This window comes from Filicampus tigris, chromosome 8 (assembly GCF_054856515.1).
Source record: "Filicampus tigris isolate MCC_2025a chromosome 8, RoL_Ftig_1.0, whole genome shotgun sequence".
Classification (NCBI taxonomy): domain Eukaryota; kingdom Metazoa; phylum Chordata; class Actinopteri; order Syngnathiformes; family Syngnathidae; genus Filicampus; species Filicampus tigris.
Genome location: NC_141224.1, coordinates 10429764 through 10446473, shown reverse-complemented (window position 1 = coordinate 10446473; position 16710 = coordinate 10429764). Strand labels below are relative to the sequence as shown.

At 41.4% G+C, this 16710-nt stretch overlaps 2 protein-coding genes across 5 annotated transcripts; both read right to left on the bottom strand.

Annotated features, from left to right (window-relative positions):
- Positions 1-74: 74 nt before the first annotated feature.
- aqp10a (aquaporin 10a) lies at positions 75-5508 on the bottom strand. The gene is made up of 6 exons (XM_086037518.1): positions 5249-5508; positions 2782-2908; positions 2512-2649; positions 1559-1677; positions 1271-1488; positions 75-582 (listed from the first exon to the last, which is right to left on the bottom strand). Exons 1-6 carry the CDS (start codon positions 5330-5332, stop codon positions 372-374), a joined length of 897 nt encoding a protein of 298 aa, XP_085893644.1. The 5' UTR covers positions 5333-5508; the 3' UTR covers positions 75-371.
- Positions 5509-8966: 3458 nt separating this feature from the next.
- Positions 8967-16104, bottom strand: LOC147143603 (uncharacterized). Of its 4 annotated transcripts, none has more exons than XM_086037877.1 (8): positions 15936-16104; positions 14793-15821; positions 12278-14678; positions 12011-12206; positions 11498-11590; positions 11159-11405; positions 9490-9600; positions 8967-9423 (listed from the first exon to the last, which is right to left on the bottom strand). In XM_086037877.1, exons 3-8 carry the CDS (start codon positions 14449-14451, stop codon positions 9260-9262), a joined length of 2985 nt encoding a protein of 994 aa, XP_085894003.1. In that variant the 5' UTR covers positions 14452-14678; positions 14793-15821; positions 15936-16104; the 3' UTR covers positions 8967-9259. The 4 variants fall into 4 exon arrangements, with proteins under 4 accessions (XP_085894003.1, XP_085894004.1, XP_085894001.1 ...); XM_086037878.1 differs by having other exon boundaries at positions 14848-15821; XM_086037875.1 differs by having other exon boundaries at positions 12278-14984; positions 15738-15821.
- Between the last annotated feature and the right edge of the window lie 606 nt (positions 16105-16710).

Below are 16710 nucleotides of genomic sequence, written 5' to 3'. Positions count from 1 at the left end.
ATAACTGAATGAAATGTTCGTACATGCACATAGTCACTGGGCTAGGCAACTTCACTTAATTAAAACTTCAAAGCTTTCAAATAAATGAATACATTTTTAATATTCTTCAGCTCAGAGAACCAGTTTTTTTTTTCAATAACAGCAGCATACAAATAAATACAACCATCATTTAGATTGAGAAATATCAAAGGAATCAGAAAAAAATGTAAACAGCATTATGACTCAAGTTGCCTCTATTTTGTCTATGAAGCTTACCTCATTGATGGATACAGCATACAAAAAAAGCCCCAAGTCCTCTCCTAACTTGAAGATGCAAGAATGTTTGTTTGAATGTTTGAATGTTTCAGACTTCGACCGTCTGAGTGACCGTCTCAGAATGACGCCGTCTTCACCTCGATGCCAATCAGTGGCGTTTCTGCGGGTTGCTTGATGACGCCGCTGTCAATGGAGGGCGCGTCCGCGTCTTTGGGGCAATCCGAGTCGGGAAGGTGCCAGTGGATAAAGATTAAATACAGTAAAGAACCGAGAACGCCCCCGACCAGGGGGGCCACCAGAGGAACCCAGAACCAGTAGTTGTAACACCTGCAAAGCAAACATTGTGATTACTAGTATGCCCGGATACGATGGAGATATCGTACCCATTATCATTAGCTACAGCATCATTTACAACATTAACATTCACTTTTCATTGACACTGTCAGAGCGGTATAGCGAACACCCGCCTATTCGCTATTCACAAATTCACCTCTTCATGTTTTTTACGCCCTGCCTTAGGAAAGTCCTTTTCAGCTTAATGCTAACAAATAATGCAAAAAGTAAGACAGGCTAACGAATAACACCGCACAGTTGAACAGAAATTGTGCAGCAACACATGTAGACAGCTAGTACACTGGCATATATTTGTTATTCTAGGGCAATAGTGGTCCTTTTTTAGGTACACTTGCACAACACGAAAACTTTCCGCCTACAATAACAACAACAACACACAATTACGCCAGGGGGTTGTGAGAGCCAATGTATGTAGTTGATACAAACAGCCCATCATAATCAGATGCTTGCTACTTTGATCCTGATAAAAGTTGTCACGTGATAACCTTTCACTTCTTCTTTCACTATTTTGTAACGGGGGGCAAAGGAAGAGTGGACAATCGACGTTTCTCCACATCGCTCAATCAAGCTGCACTCAGCAACGAGCGCGATCGTAAACACACAATATGGCCAACTCTGACAGTGAGCATGATCTTCCCCGATCTCTTTGGATCGTACTTACGTGAAGACCTCCAAGCCCCAGCCTGCAGTCAGAGTAAGAAGTCGAGGTCCCAGATCCCGGGCAGGATTTATGGCCCCCCCGCAGTTTCCCGACATGGACATGGAGATGCCCAGCACGATGACCGCCACGATGGGGGGAATCAGCCCGCTGGGAGCCGGCGTGTTCCTCTTCTCGTCCAGACATAGGATGCATAACATGAGCATGCTGGTGCCCACCACCTGGTGATGACAAACATCAGCAACATCATGATACTTACTATACAGTACAAAAATATTGCTATCAACTTACCTGGTCTAGGAAGCTTCTGGGCAAACTGACATACTTGGAGGGATATGTGGCAAATATGGACGCCGTCTCATTTGGTCCATACACGGTCAATACTCCGCCACTAAAATCGATTATAGCGTCTAAGACAGACAAATAAAAGTGATATGAAGCAAATATTAACACAAATGTAAATACAAACAGATTCGCTTGGTTGAAGCAGGAAAATTAAACATTGGGATTTGTAAAGGTAAAGCATTGAAATCATTAATTAAAGTATCGGTAAGGAACAACTGGGTTGTTGTTGTGATTATTATTATTATTATTATTATTATTATTTATACGACCAATCACGGTTCAGATTCAGAAAATAGGTCATCCGTGATTGGTCGTTGTGAGCAGTTGTGATGTCATTTTCAGTCGACAGAAGACAAAATGGCCGCCCCCGGAGATGGCTAAAAACTTAACACTTATTCCACAAACGCAAAATTAATCAGAATGCCGTGTTTCAACTGGTGGGCCTGCTGGGAACATATTCTTGAAAAAAACATATTTGGGTTGACTTCCGCTTTAAATACACGCGTCTTGTATTTTTATCATTTAGTGCAAACAAACCCTACAACATTCAGATTGTAGATTTTACCTTTATCCCGACTTTGTACAAGACCACTTGTTATTTTATTATCCTGACAATCAGGTGTTCACACTTTGCTCTTTGCTTTTGCGTAACACGTGAATGTTCCCATTGTTGGGCCGCTAAAGCTTTATCTTATCTTACAATTGCTACATTTTCTTGCTTGGAGGATGCCTCGGAGTAGCGATCTCGTGACAATCGTCGCCTTGAATTATTTTGTAATACATTGACTCAAACTTTGTTATGCAACTCAATTCAAACTCATGCGTTACAGCAAGCATTCCAAACTGAGGTGCAAGACCCCAAAGGCTACCAAAAGTAATCAAGGAGCCAAAAGTCTGACCGTAGTAGACCAAATAGACGAGCGCCGATGCAACGTATGCTCCCAGAACTTGTGAGAGCCAATAGGGCAGCATTCTCTTCCACTGTACTTGGCCCAACACACAGAAGCTCAGCGTTACGGCCGGGTTCAGGTGGGCACCTGCGCAAGCACCGTGTGGGACACACAGCAGTGACAGTGGGAGAAAGAGAGGATACCATCACATAATCGGTGATTCTGGTGTTGTATAGTTTAAACATTAGTGTGCGGAAAGGTTTAACGTTCAAACAGTACCTGTGATTCCTTTGGTGAGGTACATGGCCGACATCACGCCCACTGAGAAAGACATATTGATCGACAAAAACTGGCCTTTGGTCTCCCTGCTGGTCTTCACCTGCGCTGCGGCTGAGCAGCCGAAAAACTTCGTGGCACATAAAAGCAGAAAAATTAATTTAGTTAAAAACTAGATGAAGCCAGCTGCGAATACAGTCGAAAAAACTCACTCAGCCTACAGAGTGATTACTACATCGGATTAAATAACATTCATTCTCTGATAACATGCCAACATGCCGCCAACTGGCTTTTAGAGTTCCTCTATGGTCATGCGTAACATTATCACAGAGTAAAGGTCCAATGTGTTGCAAAAATTCAATAAGGCAATAGTTTTTTTTTTGTAATCCATCAAAAAAAAAAAAGGAGTAATGGATTCACTGTGGACGACTGGTTAGCACGTCCGCCTCACACTTACATGCATGGTAAGTTGATTGGACTTTCTAAAATTGCCCCTAGGTGTGATTGGGAGTGCGGATGTTTGTCTCTGTGTGCCCTGCGATTGGCTGGCAACCAATTCAGGGTGTCCCCCGCCTACTGCCCGAAGACAGCTGGGATAGGCTGCAGCACGCCCCCGCGACCCTTGTGAGGAGAAGCGGTATCGATAATGGATGGATGGATTCACTCCTTTAAGCAGAGGAATTTAAAAAAAAGGACTCAGTCACCCTTCACACGGTGACTCCATTGCAAAATACCCTGATATTTGCATACTGCATAATTGTCTGCAATAATTGTGCATTTTATTCATCAGTAATTTTGTAATTAGTAATTAGTAAGATTAGTAAGTAATCAGCAATTTTCCATGAATTTATTGTGAAAAAGAATCAAAACAATACAATAACATAGGAACTAAGTAGTTCAAAAACAAACAAAATATTTACTACACAATCAGTCCCATAAATATTGGGACATGGACACACTTCTCTTCTTTTTGGTTCTAAAAAAGCACCGCAGTGGATTTGAAATGAAGCCAACAAGATGAGCTTTAACTTTGAGGGTATTTGCATTCAAATCAGGTGAACAGTTTGTATAAGTGTTTCCTGTTTGTGAAAGACCAAAGGTATGAGATCAAAGGTAATGGGACAATTGTGCTCAGTTGTTCTTTGCATGGCTGCCAATGGAACTGGTTCCCTTGTATTTATTAATGATGTGAACTCTGAACTGTTTCGAGTAATATAATCTGTTCACATTCAGCCAAATATTTATAAGGACAATAACCTGAAGTGTTCTGCAAATGCAGCCAAAGGATTTTAAGGCAAAATAGTGGAAGGCCATGCCAATCACTTGGCATGAATCGAACTGAGCATGTATTTCAATTGATGAAAACATACACAGAGGGAAAATGCCCCAAGAACAAGCAGGATCTTGAGGCAGAGCTTTACCACAGAAGAAATCCAGTGCCTTATGATATCTGTGCGTTCTAGACTTCAGGCAGGAATTGGAAAGGATTTACAACAAAGTATCAAAAAGTCGTAATTTCATTTATGACTTAAATATAGAATGAGAGGCATGAATGGAGACTGTTGTAATTCCTATACCTCACTTGATTTGGATGTAAATACCTTCAAATTAAAGTCTGTAGTTCAAAGGACGTCTCATTTTTTTTCATTTCAAATCCATTGTGGTCGTGTTTAGGGCCAAAAAGGTGAGAAATGTGTCCATGTCCCATTATTTGTAGATCTCACTGTACTTCGTTTCAAATGCTTCAAATTGAGTATAAATGACTAGAAAATACACCCAAATTATTTTGTATCTCAAATTGTGTATATATTTGAATTAAAATATTGGTGCTGTCAGGCTCTCATCTCCAAAATCACAATTTTTCAGGAGAAAAAAAAATGCTATCTTGCTTGATAGCCAAACAGCATCATTAAAGTTGGTATTGCATCTTAAATTGCTATCACCAACATCAACACGCCACCCTGTTCAGTTGATTCACGGATTCACTTTCCCCCACACGTCAATGCCCAAATGAGTATTAAAAGTGATTCTAGGAAAATATTGTCCGAATGATTTTTTTTTCCCATCCGGGTCACATTGACCCACGGACAGTTTTGATGTACCCAAAAATCAAACGTTTGGGGATTTTAGAAATACAAATTTAGTAGACATGCTAAAATGCAATGTTTTTGTATGTACTGTGTCCCACCAGCAGTAAATGTGGAAATATTGTAGAAAAAGAAGTATCACTCTCCTTATTATGCATTCTGAATTATTTATAAGATGATGAAAGCTGTATCATAGTCAGACTCATAAAGCAATATTGTGAATATGACATCACATTTTCTCAAAGGACTTACTAATCGCCCAATTAGACTGCTTTGCTGTCATCCCAATGGGTCATACTGACAGTATACATAATCAGTGTCAAGGGTACAACACCTTTGTGAGTATCGCAGTTGATGTGAAATCCAAACAGCATGTCACTCACCAACAAGACGAAGGTCCCCAAGAACTCGGCCATGCACTCCCTCAACAGGGCATTTCTCAACCGAAAGCCGCGCTGCTTCAACATGACTGCAAGGTGCTTGGACGTCAGCAGGCGCCGCTTCCAGAAGCAGCGTCTCCCTTTCCAACTGTCCTCTTTTCCCCTTTTTCAGCCCAGCTCCTCCATCGCTAGCAATCATTTACCAGCTTGTCACAGCGTGCACATTCACATTACAGGTTGCTGAATGCATCAACATGGTAAAAGATAGAAAGTAAAAAGGAGGACCGGTTTTGCTTCTATACAAAACTATCACTCCCTTTATAGTACACATGATGATTGTGATGTGTAATTAAAAGAATACCAATGGTTTAGAAACAAATGATTCTCTAAGTGTGGTAGTTGCATCAGTCTCCCTCTGGTGGTACATGGGGGGAAAAAAATCACTGCCCAAGTACAGTTCAGTTGTATTTAGCATTTAATCTCAATACATTTGCATTTAATCATTAGGTACTATTTTCAGAGATGTGTTTTGGTTCACTTTTTACTTAACTTACATGCAATACATTTTAATAAAATAATTAAGTCGTTTTTTTTTTTGTTTACTATATTTACATGCAGTGTTAATGTTAAAAAGTGCCTAATGTTACAGTGTCTTACAATAATGTATTATACTTTTTAAGAATATAACATCAGTCCTTTATTATGAACACGACTACGCTACTGTATTTTAATGTGGTACTTGGAGAGTGAAATCAGTTCTTTAGGTGGATTTTTTTGCGACATGGTACATAACAGTAGTCATAATAAAGATAATAGTTTAGATATTGGATGGATGAATAATAATAATAATAATAATAATAAAAATTATTGCAATACTAATTTAGACATCTTAAACAGAATTAATAACAAATATTGCACTGTCACGACAATTAATAATATGTACATAGAAGATTAAAGTAAACCATACAAGTAAAGTATAAAAATGTATTTGTAAAAATGCTAAAAATGTGCAAACTTGTCAATAAGTTAACAATCTTAACAATTCCAATAATGTCTAGTATTGCCCTTAATTACAACTACTACTTACTGTACTCATGATAATACAAATGAAAACAATAAGAATACGCCCTTCTGGATGCTGTATAACATCATCTGAATGTTGCCATTAAGATAAATAAAGTTGAAATTTGGCCCAAGCCAAATCGCTCCACGGGGTTTCGTGGAAAGTGGTGGTGTTTATTTTGTGTGGAATTGTGCTCACAAACAAACTAAAGGTGGCAGTGAAAATAGGCTATTTGAAATTCTGTTGAACTCTGAGGTCAAGGTAGAGAGAGCAAAACAATACACTTTGGAAGTCTAAATCCATCTAATCATCGTCACGATGAATGAAAGATGTTTTTTTTTTTTTTTTTAATTATCTCATTATTGGGGTTGTGGATGTCTCAATGGTGCATGTCATTGAACTCTGGACCCCAAAAGAATTGTTCATGGCCTTTAGTCACTGCGTGTAGCATGTTGTTTCTGCTACATTTAAAAAAAGCTGAAGCAAAAAGAAAAGCTCCCAATAAGATACCAAGCAAATCAACAATTTTCACTTATTGTTAATGATCTTATGGCTGATTAACATTGTTTATTGTTGATTGATTATCTTATCACATCTGGTGTTGTGTGCAGTGCTTGTTTGGTAACATGCTTGGAAAGATTTGAAATGTTTTTATTTTCTGAATTATTATCAGTTGTCTCTCCTGATTACAACCATTTTATCTTAACAGGGGATTTCAACATTCACAATGATAATATGAAGGATGGCAATGCCAAATAATTTTCTTTTATATTGTACATGTTTGGTTTGTGTCGGCATGTTAAAGAACCGACTCCCATTCATGGTCACACACTGGATTTGGTTATCTCAGAAGGGGTTGATATTACTTCTGTTGTGGTTACTGACTTGGCCTTATCGGCCCAGCATTTGAAATCAACAACATGTACTCTGGACGTGATACCATCTGACTTTAAAAAAAAAAAGTTTTAACCTCAGTAGAAAGTGATCTCCTATGAATAGTTAATAGCTCACTGGCATCAGGCATTTTTCCAAAGTCACTAAAGATAGCTGCTATTAAGCCACTTCTAAAGGACATGACTCTCGATGCCTCTATGATGATCAACTACAGACCTGTTTCTAACCTCGCTTTTATATCCAAGGTTATTGAGAAAGTCGTATTTAACCATCTTAGCGACTTTCGGAATAAAAGTGAAATTCTTGATAAATTTCAGTCAGGCTTCCGACCGCATCACAGCACATTAGGCTGAACACAATGACAACAAATGACATTAGACTGAACACTGATTCTGGTCGGGTATCAGTTCTGGTTCTGCTGGACCTCAGTACTGCATTTGATACCGTAGATCACAACATCCTGTTGGATAGGCTGGGAAACTGGGTTGATCTTTTTCAAACTGTCCTTCATTGGTTTTAGGTCCTATTTGGAAGGCCGCAGTTATTTTGTTACAATTGACAGTTATGAATCTGATCGATTGGCCATGACCTGTGGTGTGCCCCAGGGGTCAGTTCTTGTTCCTCTTTTGTTCAACTTGTATATGCTCCCTCTGGGTCACATAATACAGAACTTAAACATTAATTATCACAGCTTTGCAGATGATACACAACTTTATGTGTGCGTGCCACCAGATGACTGTAGCCCGACGGACTTACTGTGTCAGTGTCTAGAGAAAATAAACACAAGGATGAGAGAGAATTTTCTTCAATTAAATGACGACAAAACTGAAATTATTCTGTTTGGCAGTAAAGAGAAGAGAGTTAGTGTTGGTAAACATCTTGAGACTCGGGCTCTTAAAACCACCGACCAAGTCTGTAGCCTTGGAGTGATAATTGACTCCGATCTGACTTTCAACAGCCACATCAAAGCTGTCACCAAATCAGCTTTTTAACATTTGAAAAACATCAACAGAATTAAAAGTTTTCTCTCACAGATAGACCAGGAGAAACTCATCCATGCGTTCATCTCTGCGAGACTGGATTACTGTAATGGCCTTTTAACAGAACTTTCCAAAAAAGAGCATTAAATAGCTGCAGCTCATCCAGAACACTGCTGCTAGAGTTCTAACTAGGACTAAGAGATTTGAACACATCACACCAGTTTTAAAGTCTCTACATTGATTTCCTGTCACTCACAGAATCGTTTTTAAAACTCAACTGATTGTTTACAAATCCCAGAGCGGTTTAGGCCCACAATACATCTATGATATGTTCAAAGAATATAAACTCAGATCCAAGGACTCAGGTCAGCTAGTCCAGACCAGAGTCCAGACTCCAGTCTATTTAGCTGTTATTCTGCAAAAAAGTGGAACAGACTGCCAGTGGAGATTAGACTTTCACCAAATGTAGAGGCTTTTAAATCCAGGTTAAAAGCATTTCTGTTCTCGTGCGCCTATGCATGAAATCTGCACTGTATTTTTTTTAACTTATCTTACTTATTATCTTGCTTGCATTATTCTACATGATTTAGATTTTTGCAATTCTTAATGTTTCTTTTCCCTTTCTGTAATGCTTTTGATGTTTTATGTAAAGCACATTGCCTTGCCTTGACTATTACTTAGTTACATTATATTTGCTTTATCAAAATGAGGCTATAGTACAAAAAACATACTACTATAATGCACCACTCTACTGCCATCTGCAGGATATAAAAAATTAAAGGCATCCATTTGGGTTAAGTTTTATTAAAAAGGAATATAAACTCTAAATGCTGTTAGCATCTGTTCACAGTATATCATACAATCCTTCACGTACACGTGCCATGTGGCCTTGAGGTAGACGCATGTGTTAAACGCCTTCAAATATGTCAGTAAAATTCACACCTTCATAAACAGGAGTGCTTCTTCTGTTAAGGCTTTGAGAAATATGAGGATAATTGTGGTGTAAATTGGGTTATAAATGGCTTCATCCCAGAACAGTCCATCAAGTGGTCCATATCACATTTGCTTCCGTAATCCCTATGGCTCGGAGGTTTTATGGGGACGGCGTACCACCACATCCACAGGTCCGGAGGGAAGTCCTCGGATCAAAGCCCAGGCTTCCAGACGCCTCATCCCCACCATGCTCACGCCTTCGATTTCCATCACCTCATCACCGGGATTAATCTTGTCCACAGGGCCGCCTGTAGGGAAGAAGAAGTCAATTAAATTAATCATTTGAAGTACATTTGAGGTTTTAGTCTCAGTACCTTGGAAGATCTTCTTTACGGTGAGTGGTTTGTCCCCCAGACCGAAGCCTCCCTCCAGACTGAAGCCTAGATCTCTGCTTTTTTTCTCCAGATGCACACGCATACACCGACCTGACAAGATCAAATAGCTAAATAAACAACAGTGATCTCGCTTAAAATGTCAAACCTGTACATTGGATATAAAAAGTCGACAAACCCCTGTTGATATTTTTTATGATGTTAAAAAAATGAGACCAACAGAAATACTTTCGAAACTTTCGGCACCATTAGTGTGACCTATAAGGTGAACAACTCCATTTTGAAGAAGAAAGGCTAAATCCTTTCCCTAGTATTCAACTCACGTTTAAGAGCACACACCTGGCACCATTAAAAGTGCCTCTGATTAACCCCAATAAAGTTCAGCTGTTCGCTTAGCATAAACCGTAAGGCATTGTGCTAACACTGATTGTTATTTGGAACCGTTAATAATAAAGGAAAATAGCCCCAGAGCAGAATGTGGCCACCGTCATGCTTCATCGTAGGTATAGTGAACAAGTGCGCAGTGGTAACACAACCCTGTGCTAAACAGACATTTAGGACCTATGGCCACAAATGTCAACCTTGGTTTCATCAGCAAACCATAACACATTTTTCACAGGCACTTGGCTGATTTAAAGTGTTTTTGCAAAATGTAGCCAGTCTTGGATGTTTTTCCTTTGTAAAACAATGTAAGCTTGTGAGATAAGCTTGCCAACCAACCCAATAGCCCAGGCATATAAAGAAGAAAGGAGATTGTTGTCACATGTTTTAAACACCCAATACTTGCCCCAAATTCCTGCAGTTTCTTCAATTTTGCTGTCAGCCATATGGAATCCCCCCTTACCCGTTTTCTTTTTGTGTTTGAAACAATTTCGGAGGAATGTCCAGTTCTTGGTAGTGTCACTGGCCATATTTTCTACTTTATTATGACCATCTCTACTGTGTCCCATAGTCTATTTAATGCTTCAATGTAAATTATTTTGTACTCTTCTGTTGACTGAGCCTTTTGAACCGCAGTAAAGTCTTTGGTCTTTCACTTGAAGAGCGCTTTTACACCTACAAGGCCCACAATGGCGCTTCACACTGACTTTTCAATCGCCAACTGATGACACAGCATCAGGAGCAGCTGTGGCCGCCAGTACCTTGCTCAAGGACACTTTGACATGGTCACAAGGGCCGGGGTCGAACCCACAACCTCCTGGTTGGGAGATGACCGCTCTACCACTGAGCCATTGAGATGGAATGACATCCCTCTGATGCTGTGGAAACGCTCTGCGGCATAAGATGTAACTACAAAAATGTCAGAAAAAGCATACTAGAACATCTGAACTTTATTTGGGGTTAATCAGAAGCACTTTAAATGGCAGCAGGTGTGTGCTAACTCCCATTTAACATGAGTTTGAATGTGATTGGTAAATTCTGAACACAAAAATCCCCAGTTATAAGAGGACATTATATCTGTTGTACATGTTTACTTCCCTTCTCAAAAATATATATATATATATTTTTTCAACATTAACATTAAATAAAGTGACATTAATGGTGTAAAAAGTTTGGAAATGGTTTATCTTGGTCTCATTTTTTAAATCACAAAACCTAGCATTTGGACAGGGATATGTAGACTTTATATCCCATGTATAATAAGTTTAACCAGTCTTTGAAGTCTGAGTCGGCGTTGGTTCCTCAGTCTGACCCTCTCCCCGCTTCGAGATGCTCCTAACGTCGCCCCTCCTCAGTACCACCACTCCCATCTCTCGAGTCTTGGCCCGTCTCAGGACCCTCAGAGCTTCCCAGTGAGTGTGGCTCCCCAGGGCAGTGCCGTTGATAGATAGGACCTGATCGCCTTCTCTGATGGAACCTTCTTGTGCTGCCACACCGGTGGGGAAGACCTTGTGGACCTGTGAAGAACACATGACAAAATAAATCGAGACACAATCACCAGAGACACGTTTTAAGGTTTTTTACGTGTGTGAAAAGGTATTTTACTCACAATGACCGGTTTGTTTTGGTCAATGCCTCCTGCTATACTGAAGCCCAGGCCAACAGCCACCTCTTTGTGGAGGACAACCACGTGCACATCATCCTGTGTAAATAATAGATGTTTGATCAGTAATCTTGATAGTGTTAAAAATAAACATTGGATGAGCAATCTTGATTTTTGGTAAGCTTCACATTCCTAAATTCAAAGTCCCAGGGACTGGGACTGGACTGGTGGTGTGAGCCAAAGCGGTGGACAGTCAGTCAGAAGTGTGTTATCTTGGACGATATTTTCACGTATAGTAGTCGCACAGCAATGCAAGAAAAGGCTGTGAGAAGGCCAACTTCAATGGGCAATGTTAAAGGAATTTATAATCAGCGCTGTGATTGACAAATGATCAGCCACAGTAGTAGCCGTCAGTCAAGCCAGTTGGGAAAGGCTCTCCAGTCTACGACCCTGTACAGGATGAGTAGCATAAAAAAAGCGAGGTGAAATGGGAAATGTCTAAATAATGAGCATGTTCACCTGCAAATTGCTGTCCCCCAGACTTCTGACATCCTCAAGCAGCTTGTCAAGCTCCTCGCTGGGCAGCACGGACACATATGACAGTGCCGACACTTCAGAGCTGAGTGAAGCGGACCTCCTGCCTGTGGCTGGGCTCTCATCAATGTCATTCTCTGACTCTGAGTCAGCTCCAGTGAAGTGACACAATTCTGCCAGGCTGCAAGGGCAAGGGTAGCTGAGTAAGGAAACGAAGACAACTGATTATATTCTTATTTGTGTTGTACATACCTGAGAGAGAAGCTCCTGCGATCTGACAGGCTCATGTTGCTGGTGATGGTTACTGAGGACTCCCCAGAGTCTGAATCGGAGTAAGAATCATCATCCTTCTGTGTACTGTCGTCATCATCTTCTAAAGCTTCATCCTGCCTCCAGGTCTTCCAGCCAGCAACCCAAGAATCCAAGTCCAACACGTGATTCTTCCCTTTTGATTCACTGTCAGTGATATCTGGAAAGAACTTGCTGTGGGAAAAGGTGGCAAGGGGTTGCACAGCTGTTGGAAGGTCTGGTACGGGGGCTTTGGCTGATTTTGTGTTTTCAGTCACTGTATTTGGAGGGCTACCGTTTAGCAGTGGGATCGGAGAGCTAGAGGGTGAGTGGCTTGGAGTGTTTGTAGGAGTCTTGTCATCATCAGTAACTGCTAAAATAATCACGGGAGCTTTTGCTTTCTTTATCCCAGACAGGTCAGCATATGGGCGTGGCTCAGGGTCACTTGAGCTCAGCAACATGGATGACTTGGTATTGTTATTTCTCCAATCCTTACCCCTTGAGACTTTACAAGAGTCTGGTTCATCCAGGTACAAGTTCCTATGATGTACCGCAATTTCTTTTAGGGATGATTCTACCGTATGCTTGAACCTAGAATAGTTACTGACATCTTCTGTGTATTTGTAAATACGATCCATATTTGTCCCTTCCTTTTTAGTCAAATCACCAACGGACCTTTGTCCAATCTCGTCCATTGACAAAGACCTTTGTGACTGACTTTTCAGTTGACCCACTTTCGCCTCAGCTCTTCTATCTGTCTGCCCTAACTCTCTCAGACCCATAGACCTTTCACCCAGAATACCGTTTGTTTTTTCCTCACTCTTCAAACCATCATGGGCAGTGTTGAGTATTGTGGGCACAGAAAAGGCCCTTCGGGGCATCTTGTTCTGGCCCTTTCCAAAACTCTGGGATCTCTGTGTCAGCGCCTCAAACTGATTGATCTTGTTTCTCACACTGACTGAGGGGGAGTGTGTCTCTGGGTATGCCCTCCACCCTGCAGAGTTCACTCTGATGTTCTGATTTGGCTCAAACACATCTTCATAAACCTTTAGCTCAAGCTCTGCTGTCGTCTTTCCCTTACCTGGCATCATTTTTTCCCACTGCATCCCAATTATCTTGTTCGTCTCATATATTCCAAAATAAGGTGTTTTCTCCGATAAAGTCTTTGACTGGGCAGCCCTCTCCAACCTAATCTGATTAGCTCTGGTGTTCCTGCTCCTTGCTCGGTCCAGAGACATTGTCTCAATGGCCCCTATTACTGCGCTAACTCCAACGTGGTCAGAATACCCCCCATAGATCCGTTCTTCCCATTGTCCCTCCGGTAATCTCGCCCTGGTCCTTGGACAAGGGGAAGTATTAGACCCCACAGTCTTGGGGTCAAGAAGTACACTTTGGCAGCTTCCTTCTATAATGGAGCCACGCCTGGGGTGATATCCTGTTTCCCCGTCACATGAGTTTGGCAAAATGCTGAAGACTGAGGGATGATGCACTGTAGCTTCACCCCTTCCATAAACCCAGTCTCTTTCTAGGGACGAGAAATCCCTTATTTTACTGAAGTCCTCAGTTTTGGATGGGCCATAGAGCTTCTCAATACGCTCCAATATACTCTGGCCTCTTTTAGTCCCAAAAGAACCAGTCCCTCTGGAGTCAATGATGGTCTCCGGGGCCGACTTTAGTCTTGAAGGGCAGGAGTTACCCCTATAGACTGTTTCCAAAGTTTGGGCCAAAGGACTTTTTGGAGTGTTGTTAGCTGGAGAAACACCTGCAGAGTTGTATGTCCTAAATGAAAATGTGGACCTGCCTCTCAGGCCTTCAGGATCCCTCCCACACTCTTTGTTTTCATCACATAGCAATGCAGCTATGTTGGATCGCCGTGCATCCCGATCAGGACTGCTTGCTCCTGACTTCCAGTCGACACTCCTACTTCTACTCGGCAAATTCCACCTCCATTCTCCTCCAGCCCCAGCCCGACTCTCAGAAGCTGGGTTATAGTTTCGATCTTTGTTGATGCCAAAGTCTGTGGTTTTCTTGTCTATTTTCTCATTTTGAGTCAAACTGGAAGAGATTCTGCTGCCTGATATTGCCTTGCTTTCATTCCAACCTTTCCAACTTGCTGTCCATGTTTGATAGTCTGACATTCCTCCTGCCCTGAGATCCTGGCCATCGATCGATCTGGCCCGCTTGCTTGAACCATCAAATCCAATTTTTGTCTCCCGCTCTTTAACTTCCACATCTCTGGTCACCACATCTCCAGATGAAGCTTGGTCCTTCCTAACACCAGACCTGCGAGTGAGGCTGCTCGAGGAAGAGTTGGCAGATCTGACAGGGAAGCATTCCAAAGTCCTCTGATTGGTATACTCAGTCACTGGAGAATGCAGCAAGAACACATCCATTGTCAGAGCATAAACAAAGTTAATGACCACCTGTCAAAAGTCAAATCCCTAAAAAGAGAATCGATGACTGCACTGGATTTATTTACGTTTCTAAGTGACTTTAGGGCAGCAAGCCGCTTTAGTTCATTTTGGTCCACCTACACTATATTCATGCAAAAAGCTGTGCATTAATCTTTGTCCATTCATATTTGCTAATAAGGGCTGTCTGGTAGTAGTCGTTTTCATGTCATTTTGTCCATGGAAGACTTTAGTTCCCCAGCAAGACGAGCTCCCAAAGCCTGCAGAGCATAAGAAAATGAATAAATCACCATTTTCAGAATGGGTTGAAATGGAATGTTGTGATATGTGGGTATGTGGCAGCTGTGGCTTCTCACAATAGTCACACTTAAATTTGAGTTAAAGTTGAGAATAAGGAATAACTTGGCACAAAATAGCCAATGGGTGGAGAGAGAGGAAAGGACAAGGAACGATTAGACAGCTAGATCGAATAAAGGCCTGAGATTAGCTTTCAAATCAAGTGAACGATAAAAAAAAAAAAACACCACTCCATTCATACAAAGACGTACAATGCGCTCGCTCATATCATAACAGCTGTTTACACTAGAAACATACATTGCTCATGCTGAAACTGTCAGCTAAACCTGTACACAAAAACTGGAAAAACTCACTCCACTGCAATCCATTGAGGGACAACAATGTCCAAATGTGACACAATCAGTCTGTGTGCAGCACATATACTTACGCAGCTAGAGGTAGTCAACAACTCACCAAAACCTTGACACCAGGAAGAAATAATCAGATAAAGCGGATAACGATACGCATATTTATTTACATGCAGCCCACCATGAGCAAGACAGAGATGGACAAGGAAATCAGTGGCGCCACCTTTGATTGTGTGCAACCGAGATAGCTCTTTGACAAAATGATTTGGTACAATCAGGTAAATGTATTTAACAGACAGCTATTCGAAGTGGTATCCATGCACAAGTCTCCCTGGTGGAGCTGTCTAATGCAGGCGAGTGTCAGCTTACAGATACACCTGTTTTGCTTGATCCTGAGCCTCCCATCTGGGTAACCTGGGCAACGTGGCTCGCTCTAATTCAAACTCACAGCGACTGCCATGGAAATAAGAGAAAAAAACTCAAATGTACACCTTAACCGAGACAACATATACACAACTGCTCATTCAAATGTGCTCTTCTGTCAAGTAATTCATACATGCACCTTACCTTAGTCACAAGTCAGCTACTGAAAGTCTGACAAGGCTTCATAGTGTAAGCGATGACATCAGCTCCTCGTCTATCTTTCTCTCACTCAGTCTGCCTGTTAGCATAGCACACTGGAACGTCTACAGTGACGCAAACCGGCCACACTGGTCTATCTTCTTGTCCTCTCTCTCTCTCTCGCTCGCTCTCTCTCAGTCCATGGCTCTCTCTCTCCTCCTCCTTCCGCTGTTGTTTTGTCACTCTTTTCCTCATCTCATAGGGTAACATTCCTAGTTTAAGTTGAATGTGTAGCTCTTTAAATAGCCCAGGCAGTACTGTATACACACAGACATTTTAAAGAATCTCCTAGCATACATGGTGTGACATCATGGGAAAACACGCCTCAAGTCATTTGATTGCGCCGATCTCACCAATACTCATTCAGTTTGTACACACCTCGGGCTAAGCAGAGTCCAATCGTGCTGGGTGAGCAGGTATCCAAATACACAATGACAGAGGTACTTTAATTGGGAACGGACGACACAATAGGCTGAAGTAGAAAGCAGAAATACCAGCGGGGATAAATGTGTGAAAAAGTGCACCTCTCGGTTGACGTGTACAACAAAGCATGAGCCAGGTCCGGCTTGTATTCTGTATATGCTTATGCAATCTGTAATGTTACCTTGAAGGGTAAATTATCGGATGCAGGTTGTGGAAGGAGCATTGTTGTGAGGTTTATAAGCCTTTTATAGGAGTATTAAAACCGTTTGTGTACTCTTAAATGGCATATCAGGTGATT

Bases quoted from the DNA above. Each gene is read 5' to 3' on its own strand.
- LOC147143603 (XM_086037875.1), bottom strand. From the start codon at position 14,706: ATGGATGTGTTCTTGCTGCATTCTCCAGTGACTGAGTATACCAATCAG. The intron at 11,406-11,497 runs GTGAGTAAAATA...TGTTCTTCACAG, and splicing joins ACCAAAACAAACCGGTCATT to GTCCACAAGGTCTTCCCCAC. The intron at 9,424-9,489 runs GTACTGAGACTA...TCTTCCCTACAG, and splicing joins CGTAAAGAAGATCTTCCAAG to GCGGCCCTGTGGACAAGATT.
- aqp10a (XM_086037518.1), bottom strand. From the start codon at position 5,332: ATGTTGAAGCAGCGCGGCTTTCGGTTGAGAAATGCCCTGTTGAGGGAG. The intron at 2,650-2,781 runs GTACTGTTTGAA...GTGCTTGCGCAG, and splicing joins CCTCACCAAAGGAATCACAG to GTGCCCACCTGAACCCGGCC. The intron at 1,489-1,558 runs GTAAGTTGATAG...TGTCATCACCAG, and splicing joins CCAGAAGCTTCCTAGACCAG to GTGGTGGGCACCAGCATGCT.